Below are 10,807 nucleotides of genomic sequence, written 5' to 3'. Positions count from 1 at the left end.
GCCTTCCTTCTTAAGCTAATTGCAACTTTCACAGTTACTCTCCAGATGATCTAACTTTCCACACGCAAAACAAAAGTCAAGCGACCTTTCATTCTTAAACATGACAATCTTGCTTTTGCCATCGCCTCTTCAATGATTTATCAACATTTAGGTTTACTTTGACTCTTAGCAAGAGGCCACATGCAGTTTGTACCACACACATGTCCACCTCTTCTATTTCTCCAATAGATTTTCCGAAACAGTACCAACTTTCTCATTCATCAAGCCTAATGGAAGACCATGGATTTGAGTCCAAAACCAACCGATACGCATAGTTGTCAATGAGGATAAACCATCAAACTCTTCGAAGACAAACATCGCCTTGTTGAAAGGAGTTTTGGTTGGCTGACCAAAACTCCATTCTTTGCCATTGGATTCGGAAACTGGAAAAGGAACAATTCTTCCCCGTTCCACCTAAGTCCTTTTCCACTGTAACCATCGCTTGTTCATCTTCGGATAAAGAAAGCTTTCTTCATAATTCCTGTAATCCTTTTGCCATTATGAACTCTTTCGAAGAACAGTGACACAAAGCCCACAAAGAAATAGTCAAAAGTAACAATCCTTCGAAACAACGGGGATTGATTTTGGTAGGATTAAAAAAAAAATAATAGTAAAATTTATTATTATAATAATAAATTAATTATTATAATGTGAGATTGGATAGCATAGTGGTAAAATTAAAATTAATAAAAAAAACATACGTTTAATATTGAGATGAAATATAATAAAATATGATCATTATTAATATTAGATTAAAATTTATATATAATAAAGTTTATAATATATATTTGAGCAGTGAATAAGTGATTAAAAATGATTAAAATTATTTATATATATTAAATTAAAAATTTTATATAATAAAATTTATTGTATATTTAATATTTTTGAAGTTAATACATAATTAAAAATTACTAATAAAAATGATAACTTTATATGAATTATTTTTTAAATAATTTACTTTATTACACAAGTAATAAAAACATTAAAAGCTTTTTATAAACATTGATCAAAGAAAAATAAATAAATAACAATAAATAATAAGAAAAAAAGAAATTAAAAATTATGTAAATGGAGGTTGGAAGTAATATAAAATATGTGGATCCCGCATCCTTCTTGTTAGGCTTTTTGAATTTAAAGCTTTTAAATTGATTGAATTGAAAAATGTTGAATTGAGTTTATATGTAAGGGTATTTCAAGGTTTTAGCCCAACTGCGAAAAAGAAGGCTCTACCACTGCACGCAACAAAATGATTTGTATGGGTAACGTGGACGACAAAGAGTCGTTTGTTCTCTTACTTTCATAACTACACAGTAACTATATCAATGTTGAGTCTTACTATAATTAATTACAATAAAAAATAGTTTTTTTTTAATATTAAGTTTTTTTTTTTTTACTCTTCTCTTTCTTATCGATGAATTTTGGTCTGTTCCTCCAACGTTCTTGTCCGTCCTTTCTTCTGTCTCTATTTTCTTCTCATTTCTAAAATTTGATTGACTTTGGCTGAAATTAATTACCCAAATGCATATGAATATCAATGATGAAGATCCTCAAAACATTTGCTGAATGTCAGGTCTGAGGTCTGCCCTTCAATTTTCTTTCCCCGCACAATGGAGTTCCCAGAATTCATTAATTTTCCTTTTTGTTTCTTCTCATATATTGGAAAAGCATCAAAGTTTGTGATATTCTCATGAATTAACAACTTGGGGCTTTCCTGATTTCTGTTATTTTTAGGAAAGTTGTTTCCTTTTCATAATTGAACTCAGTAAGTTTTTGTTTTTATGCTTTATAAGGTTTTTGGTTTGATATATTCTCCCGTTTTCATTTATTTATTGATGTAAAGATTCTTTCTCGAGTGATTGGTAGGAAGAAGAATTAAAAGAATCAATAGATTCACTAGTGAAGATAGAGAACATTTAGAATCTTTGCTTTTCTTTATTTGATTGGTGTTTGCTGATATGGAACTTCTTATTGGTGTCCACATAAAAAATATGTGGCTAATTTATATATATATATGTGTGTGTGTGTGTGTGTATAAATATATCTTGTTTTGAAATAGCTTATTGTTTTTTTAGTTCCTAGTTAAATTAGTTTATGAATATTATAAAAGTTTTGATAGCAATATGGAATGCTGATTGCGTGATATTTGATGCTGTCATCTGCATTCACGTGTATTAGTACACTTTGATTTTTCATGCAAGTTGTGTTTATGGATTGGAGTTATCTTTGATTTTACATATTTTTCAGGTTACTCACCTTTTACAGAAATGTTAAGTAGGAACCATTGCTCTGGCAATGATCTTAATATTTTAGTAGAGATTCAGTATTGTTCGAGATGCAATTAGTATCAAATGATAGTCGAAAGGAAGATATTTCTGAGAGTGAACCCATCTTATGCCAGTCTGATATTTCACAAAGATCTGAAGAATGTTCATCTTCATTTGAAATTACAGTCATTGGAGGGGATTGTGTTGTTACTAGTGATGATTTGGAAGATATTAATGTTGATGAAACTAGCCATCTGGTGAATGCAGATCACCCACAATGCCGTATATGCCTTGAAATCGAAGGTGCCAACCACTTAAATTTATTTTCTATTTGATAAGTTGCTATAACCTTTTTGGAATGGTGGATTTTCATTTTCCTGAGAAAACTGAAGATGATTTGTGAAAACTGCAGAGCACAAACTATAAAACTGATCTATTTATGGTTATTTATTTTGCAGGGGATGACTTAATTGCACCGTGCCACTGCAAGGGCACTCAGAAGTATGTTCATAGATCCTGTCTTGATAACTGGAGGTCAACTAAGGTTGATGCTTGTTTCTTTGCTGTCTTCTCTTGTACTTTACTAGAAAATTAGTGTTGGAATTTACTTGAGCCGCTTGTGGAATATTCATGTTTGAAATGCTCAATTAAGGGAAGCTTGGCATGCTCACAGTTTGAATCTCACATTTGACTTGTTTAATTTCACAAGCTAAATTCATGGAATAACATAATGCATCACATATTAGAATTACAATATGTAGTATAAATATTATTTTTTATGACACAATATCATATTGTATGAAGCCATACTTGGATATCAAGTGCTCTTGTTGAATAGAATTTGAGTTTCCAACTGATACCTGCACAGGTTGTCTATATACTCCTTAGAATAATGAACTTATATAAATATTGAATGCCTATGAATTCATCTACTTTTCCACTTGTAGCTAAAATAAATGTACGATTTTTCTATCTTTATGTTGTAAATTTTCTATTTGATTTTGATAATTAATACTATTTGTTTTCTATTTGTTTTGTTTTTCTAGGAGGGCTTTGCATTTGCTCACTGTACAGAGTGCAGGGCATTGTTCATCTTACGTGCAAATGTCCCACCTGATCGCTGGTGGTTGAGATTAAAATTTCAGTTCCTTGTTGTAAGGGACCATGTATTCATCTTTGTAATTGTTCAGCTGGTATGATGATTGACTATACTAATCCATTTAATTTGTCTGGTACTTTCCTCTAATTGTTGATTCAATTGAAGTTTTTTGAGCTACTTATCTGCTACTTCCAGAAGTTTAAGAAAATCAAATGCTAAAGAACAAATTCTGGGATAATTGTCAGCCAAAACTTGTTTGGTCCTTATTTTCTGAACTGTGAGTCTGAAACATGTTTGATTAAGTAAGTATGCTACTTGTTTAGTTTGTTTAGATTTTCCTCAATTTTCTTGATTCAAGGATAGTTAGGTTGATTCTAGATTTACTGCAACTCTGCAGTTTGGTCAGCCTCTGCATTCTAGAGTGAGTGGAATTAGGTTTTTAGTTGTTACATGTTAATTTAATTGGTTTATGGTTGTAATGTTGATAAATTCTTAACTGTTATAACCTGCAGGTTGAGTCCCATAAGAATTAGGGGAATTTAGATGCGTGTGTGTGTGTGTTGAATGCAGGTTCATTCCTATGCAAAACTTTTATGCATAATATGTGCTTATTTTAAACCTGCCAGATGAAAGCAAAGAATAATAATAAAAGCTTTTAAACAACGTGGCATCATTAGGGTGTGATTTCTTCCATCTTCCAAGTTTATTTGCTTAGGGAATGTGATTGCCTAGGGCTCTTTTATCTCCTATTCTCCTCTTGTTCTTATTTTATTTGCCTGCACCTTGGATACTGCTACCATGTGTCTTGTTTCCTGGAGCACCTTAAGCCTTCAAGTCTAGCCTTTCTCCTTTTCTTCATGAGATTGTTAAACTCCAGATTATCCCTTAAACCTTCAAACACATAGAGCAATAGTGCTAATCTGAACTGAAGACCTTGGACTGGGAAAGCATCCATTGTATTGTCTATAGTATTTGCATAATTTATTCATTCTGATCCTCCTAACCATTTTACTTTGATGTCAAACCTCTGCAAACAACATTGCTTCTAGACATGCTGCTATGTTTTCCTATCATTCTTCCAGTGTGCATCCTACAGTTATCTTCTCAAGTCTTTTGTTCTTTTCTTTGTTGCTCAGTCTTAGGTTCAAGTGTAAGATGTGGGTATTTGTCCTTTTCCAGTATGTTAATTGTTCTTAAAAGTCTTCCCACCCTTGTGTATTTTTGAAGTGTCCAATCCAACATTCATTTGACACTGGTTTGGAAAATGAAGAGTTCATTGAGTCAACATCTTTTTTGTAAACATAATAACTGTTTGTGCCATGCAAATTCAGGCAGAATCCTTAACTTGTTGAAAATCCATTCACTGCTCTTGACGTGTACATTTTACATCCAAGATGTTTTACTTGCATCCATCTACTGAATCAATATGCATTAATTGGATCAATGTTCAAGATCCTTCTGTGTTACAATAGACATATCCTGTAAACTGAAACCTTGCTTTGAACAGATTGTGGCATTCTTAGGGGTGCTGGTCTACAAGTTTTATGGAGAGGAACTAAGAGAAATGTTTGGTTATGATGAACATCCTTATGTGTTCTATACTATGGCAGGTACTGCTCTCTCTCTGTGGTTATGATAAAGACACTAAGGCACACACATATGAACATACAAGCTTTGTGCTTAATTCCCCTCTGTTTTAATCCTTTTTGAACTTATGAAAACTGCTTAAAATGCACATTTGCATAACCTTTGAATTTCCTGCAGTGTTTATATATGCATCATCCCATCACCACCCCCCCCCCCCCCCCCGCGCGGGCGTGGTGTATCGTTATGCAATTGCATATGTGATTTTGCAGCATGGTGGTTGTACATCTTTTTAGGGATTATGATGCTTTGAAACTTCATTTCTCTCCTATATTTCTGTTACCTCCAATTTTGGGTTCAAATAAATGACAAATTAAGCTTACTTTACTCCATTTTCAAATTAATTAAGAATTACAGTTATATGAAATTTATTAAACCAGTTGTAAATAAGTGTCTGGAGTAGAAATACTTCACAATTTGAATTTCCAGACAAAATACATTGCTGTAAATCTCAACAGGAAAAGCAAGTTTTTGGTTTCACACTTCCATTATAACTTTAATCAACTATTAAGGTTACTTTTACTGCAAGAACAATTGGAATTATAACTTGGAAAATATTGCACTTAACTTTAATTTAAGCATTAAGAAAGCACATTACCGTCAGGTAGGCTTATTGTTAAATTTTATGGTTGCCTCCAAGAACTGGAAAGGATAAAAACAATATGTCATTTTGAGCTGAAACTGGGAGAAAGCAATAGTGGAGCATGTAACTTTTTAACTATGAAACTTTGGGATAACTGATTGCACTCTCTGACATAATTTTTTACTGAAATCGTAGGTATAAATGTTATTTTGTTGCTTGAAAGAACTTGGTGGTTTATAGAAAAGTTGAAGTATGTATTGGTAAAGTGACAAGTGATATATTATGGCAGAAGTATCCACTTTAAGGTGTGAGGAAATGCTTTATGGATTAAGCTAGAAGGCAAAGAAGAAAGAAAAACAGTGTGGTCTATTCTAAATCATGAGCTGAACTTGGGTTCATGCAATCCAAATAACCAAACCAAAGTGACTAATATGGGTTGTTTAGATCCATACATCTCTATTTTTACTTGTGGGTAGTCGCATGTGTAGCATCATTATGCCGATATCCTATATTAGTTCAATCAGTGGCCATTCTGCTCCATATGACATACTAGAAGATTGCATAACTGGTCAGCGTGCAGAGTTTACCATCTTCTTGTGATACTATCAAAATAAAGGTTTAATATTATATAGTATTTTGTTTTGATCTGCAGTTTTAGCAATTGTTTTGGTGGGTTTGCTCTATGGTTTCTTCATTGCTATTATATGTGGACAGAGGATCAATGAACGGCACTATCACATTCTTGAGAAACAAGAATTAACAAAGGTAGGCCATAAGAATTAAAGGAGAAAGCCTTGATTTTGGTATTTTGTTTTGATTTGTTTACAGGTTTAGACCTTTGATATACTTCAAAATTACAATGGTGGAAGACTTTTATTCAATGTTGCATTCATCAACTTATTTTATAATGAACTTCTTTGTGCTTCATTTCATTGCTTGTATGCAGAGCTAATCATGCTTTTTTCGATCTGGTCTCCTCAAGATTGTAATCTAACGTCCAGCCATCCCTCCTTTAACAAAAATTGGGGCTTGGGCAGTTCTTTATGAATCCTCTGGCTTTGTTTATTCATGTCAAAGCAAAAAATATTTAGCATATCATTTGTCCTGATGGAAGATCATGATGTCAGGAATACGTAGTTGAAGACCGAGAAGAAAATCAGAATATCCCGGAACTAGACCCCAGCCATGTGACAGAGCTAAGAATGTTGGGTCTTTACTAATTTGGTAGCTATGCATTTCATTTATTTTCCTGGTGAGCAATTTTAACATTGTACTAATTGATTTTCGCTACTATTATTCTTGTTCACTCGCCTTTCTCACAATGCATCATTAATGTGTCGCTCTCCTTTTGTGGAGGTTAAAGTTTGTTTTGAGGGGGTCGGCCAACGGTGCACAGCACACAAAAGGTTTCGCTCCCCATTAATGTGTGCATTATTTGCACATAGGCTCCGTGCCTTTGTATCATTTGGGACAGCTGAGACTTCATGCGATTTCTGCGATGGATAGTGCTCGGTCCCCCTTCTCGTTTTCTACCTATGGAATGAACCATTCACATGCATTTTACATAATAATATAGTTCTTGTCAATGGAGTCAAGTCTCATGAATTAGCCATCTATTTGCTTCAGGGTTTTGCTTCATGATATGGCTGGTGGCGTTCTTGACATACGACTTTAATATGTCGCTACCATTGACTGACCTGTGTGCATTAGGCGTTCCATCAAAACCTGGAAGGCCGTGGGAAGTTGTTCCTCCTCTGAATACCTTAATCAGTGTGTTGTCAGTGTTTGTGCATTAGACGTTGGTTTCACTGAGAAATAATTTTTTTATGCTCTACAATTTTCTTTTTTTTCTTTGTACAGATTATAAGAGAAATATGCAAAATTAATATGTTTTTTTGGTTTGCGATAGACAGAAAATGGCTAAATTAAAAATATTACCGAAATGAGGCTGCTACATGTTTCTGATGTTGCTTTTTTAATTATGATTTTTTATGCTGGAGAGCGAATTACCAAGATACGAGATTATTAAAAAGTTAATGTTTTACTAGGATATAAATGAATTAATTTCTTTTTTTTTAGTTTTCATAGTAGTGAAATTAGAAGCAAGGTTGATGGTACAATTTTTTATTTCTATAAATTTGGATTTCTAGTTAAATTAATTGTATCATTAAATTATTTACTAAGTTACCAAAATTTATTTTAACATGGAAACGTGCAATCTTCCAAATTTGTTCTTCCATTCGTAAAATGGGTGCCACAAAAACAAGTACCATATTATATTAATGATAATAAGCGTTTATTTAATGAAAGATATATTGGGTAAATTATGGATTCTTGCAGTAAGAGAGCAGATTAGAGTCCAGTCTACCCCAACTTAACCTTCCCATTATATAAAGCGAAGTGGAGTGGAGAAGAATTCAACTTGAATAAATCCCAAACTGGTTGGTTTGGATATCTGGATTCTATGTTTTTTTAAAAATAAATTATTATTTGAGTATCCTCTCCCCCAAAGCCAATGGTAAGTTTTTGTAATTAATGAAATAAATATTTGCGTCGTAAAATATTAAAATTCATAATATTTATTTTATGTGAAAATTAAGTATTGAATTTGAAAACATAAAATATATATTTTATATTTTATTAAATTTATATATAATTATTATTATATATATTTTATATTTTATTAAATTTATATATAATTATTATTATAAATTTAGGTTATGTCATCTTTGAATTTTTTTTTTGTATTATTTTTATTATTATCTCGTATTTTAGATTATCATATCTAAGTGAAATGAATGATAAGATAAAGTAAATTAGGAACTTAAAAAACCATATATTTAATATATTATTGATATATAAATTTTATACAAATTTTGTATATTATTAATGAATCGAATGATACCATTTTATTAATGATATAAATTACATAATATTATCTTATTAATTAATAAATTTTAAAAAATATTAAATTTTTATATATTTATTTTAAAATTAATATTTATTCATTATTAAGATAACATCATTTTGATTCAATGATAGTACGAAAGTTCATACATCAAAAATTCATCAAATATAAACTAAAAAACCCTCCCAATATGTTTTCTAAATTGTAGAAGTTTGGGATAAATGATTGTAATAAGAGGGCAAAGGCTGCAGCTGGAAGGTGTTTTCCTCTGGATGGGATGGATAAGAATTAAAAAAGTTTAAAAAAAGGAGTCTTAACAGAATCAAAGGGCACACTTCCTTTTCAATGTAACCCCATTTTGTCATCCTAATTGGGTGAGTTACCTACGCGAAATCTTCTTTCCGATGCAATCATCCCTCCAAACGCCATCGCCTAGTAACCAACTTTTATGACTTGGGGAAACACATGTAGTGGTCCCCCTGATGGCAGATGGAAGAATGATGCATCATTCTTTCCAATAAACTTAGATTACAACTATGACTTACTTTGATAATTGATAAATCATAAAATTGCAAGCAATTGAAGCAGGTGAAGTGAAATTATGCGTAGAATTTTATAATCCCTATTCACAAGTATTTACACAGGGAAAAGCTGAAACATAACGCTAAACCAGATAAGTTACAGCACACTTGGCGTGGGATGGATAGTGTAAATATAATCTAAATAAGTAGAACTAGTACCTCTTTAAAATACATAAGACACAGAATCATTTTCAGCTGTGAAAATTTAAAAAGAATTTATATCTGCTCCACTTGCTGCGTTGCATCCGTACAGCTCCTCCAATCTGACTGAAGGGTCTCCTTGTCAATGAATCTACTTCTTATCGTTCCTCCTGCAACTTCAGAATTCTAGATGAGCCTGCAAATCTCATTGCCCATGATAGATAATCAATGAACAACTTCATAAAAGCAGTAAAAACGCCTTCATAAAAGCAGTAAGAACACATCTCTTCTAGTAGATATGCAAAATTTTAATGCCAGATGCAAATTATAGCTCACCCCAGATGCTATTATTAGCAATTAGCATGGCTTCATCCTTCCTCATCCTCGGATTTCGATGAAGTATTTGAAGTCATGTCTACTTCCATCGGATGCGGGGATCCACCTGTGATGTCGAAAAGAAACATTATATTCTGCCACTCATATTTAGGGGAAAAAAAAAGATCTTATGCAGTTCCCAGGCATAGTCTCATTGCGAAACCTTTGTCCCCATGTGGAAACGCACAACCAAGGTATTGTTTTCTTCTGATTTTGTTTCACAAAAGGTACCTCACAAGTAAGGGTTCAAATCTGTACATATAAACCATAATAGATCTTCAAAATATCTTGATGTAGGATTGAAGTGTTGACAATGATACATTCAGAAGTAAAAAAGTTAGCTGTTACTTCATTCCAGTGACAAAAGCATGTTCTTATCTTACCTACTGTTGGGTTTACTCTTCAATCGCAACTTTTCAATTACTAATTCTCAATTGCAAGCACAATGCCGTACTAAGCCTAAAACAATGGCGAAATCTAATCAAGATATGCCCAATGCCCATTACTAAAGAGGATAATTTTTTAGTAATTCAAATTTCAATTCTGATGTTAGGGTTTTTTTGCCCAAAATTAAAAATCGAATCCACCACAAAATTGAAAGGGAGAAATGGATTAAAATTGAAATTACCTTTGATGAAATAGTCAGAGGAGGGCCAACCTCGGACGGTGGTGGTGGACATGGACTCCTCCGGGGTCAATGGATTAGCCAATTTCTCAACGAGCTGAGCAAGGCCGTACGATTGGGCAGTGGAAGGTGGGACCCAGTAAGAGGATCCGGGGAGGAAAGGGAGCCAATCAGGTGCAGAACGGCGTACAATGATCCGGTGGATGGCGTCTTCAAGTTTTCGCAGGAGAGGATCGGAGGAGGAAGAGGAGTCGGGGGAAAGATCGGAGAAGTCGGAATGGTTGGGTTGGTTTGATTGGGTTCGGAGGGAAAGGAGCCGAGAGGAGGAAGGGCGCGGTTTGGTGATCGGGCTGAGCTTGATTACGGTATGGGAAAGGGAACGAGCCATGATTAAGGCCGAAGGGAATATTTTTGGTGGAGAATAGACACAGATGGCGAAGTCCACTGATGGATAATGAGTAAGAGAGGAATTACTTGCTCTATTTATAGAGAAGGGTGGAGAAGGTGGTGGAAGAAATAAAAGGCAAAGAGATATTGGGCTTGGGCTG

General features: G+C 33.4%; 2 protein-coding genes across 10 annotated transcripts; one reads left to right on the top strand and one right to left on the bottom strand.

The window, feature by feature from the left end:
• The first annotated feature begins 1,431 nt into the window (after positions 1 to 1,431).
• Positions 1,432 to 7,572, top strand: LOC111275362 (uncharacterized). 8 transcript variants are annotated; one of them, XR_016334220.1, is made up of 8 exons: positions 1,432 to 1,616; positions 2,284 to 2,606; positions 2,762 to 2,847; positions 3,350 to 3,496; positions 4,910 to 5,012; positions 6,282 to 6,394; positions 6,576 to 6,881; positions 7,256 to 7,572. XR_016334220.1 is itself a non-coding variant. In XM_022860698.2 (8 exons), the coding sequence occupies exons 2-7, from the start codon at positions 2,372 to 2,374 to the stop codon at positions 6,847 to 6,849; spliced, it is 777 nt and encodes a 258-aa protein (XP_022716433.1). In that variant the 5' UTR covers positions 1,442 to 1,616; positions 2,284 to 2,371; the 3' UTR covers positions 6,850 to 6,881; positions 7,256 to 7,572. The 8 variants fall into 8 exon arrangements, 6 of the variants coding, with proteins under 6 accessions (XP_022716433.1, XP_022716432.1, XP_022716435.1 ...); XM_022860698.2 differs by having other exon boundaries at positions 1,442 to 1,616; positions 6,757 to 6,881; XR_016334219.1 differs by having other exon boundaries at positions 1,447 to 1,609.
• Positions 7,573 to 9,126: 1,554 nt separating this feature from the next.
• LOC111274094 (uncharacterized) lies at positions 9,127 to 10,741 on the bottom strand. Of its 2 annotated transcripts, none has more exons than XM_022858743.2 (3): positions 10,263 to 10,741; positions 9,596 to 9,701; positions 9,127 to 9,455 (listed from the first exon to the last, which is right to left on the bottom strand). In XM_022858743.2, the coding sequence occupies exons 1-2, from the start codon at positions 10,645 to 10,647 to the stop codon at positions 9,628 to 9,630; spliced, it is 459 nt and encodes a 152-aa protein (XP_022714478.2). In that variant the 5' UTR covers positions 10,648 to 10,741; the 3' UTR covers positions 9,127 to 9,455; positions 9,596 to 9,627. The 2 variants fall into 2 exon arrangements, with proteins under 2 accessions (XP_022714478.2, XP_022714479.2); XM_022858744.2 differs by having other exon boundaries at positions 9,127 to 9,429; positions 10,263 to 10,729.
• Positions 10,742 to 10,807: the final 66 nt, after the last annotated feature.

Source organism: Durio zibethinus, chromosome 26, assembly GCF_047325235.1.
Source record: "Durio zibethinus cultivar Kanyao isolate XHJ-2024 chromosome 26, ASM4732523v1, whole genome shotgun sequence".
Taxonomy (NCBI): Eukaryota; Viridiplantae; Streptophyta; class Magnoliopsida; order Malvales; family Malvaceae; genus Durio; species Durio zibethinus.
Note: the sequence above shows the minus strand (reverse complement) of the source record. Positions and strands in the feature narration are given on the sequence as shown.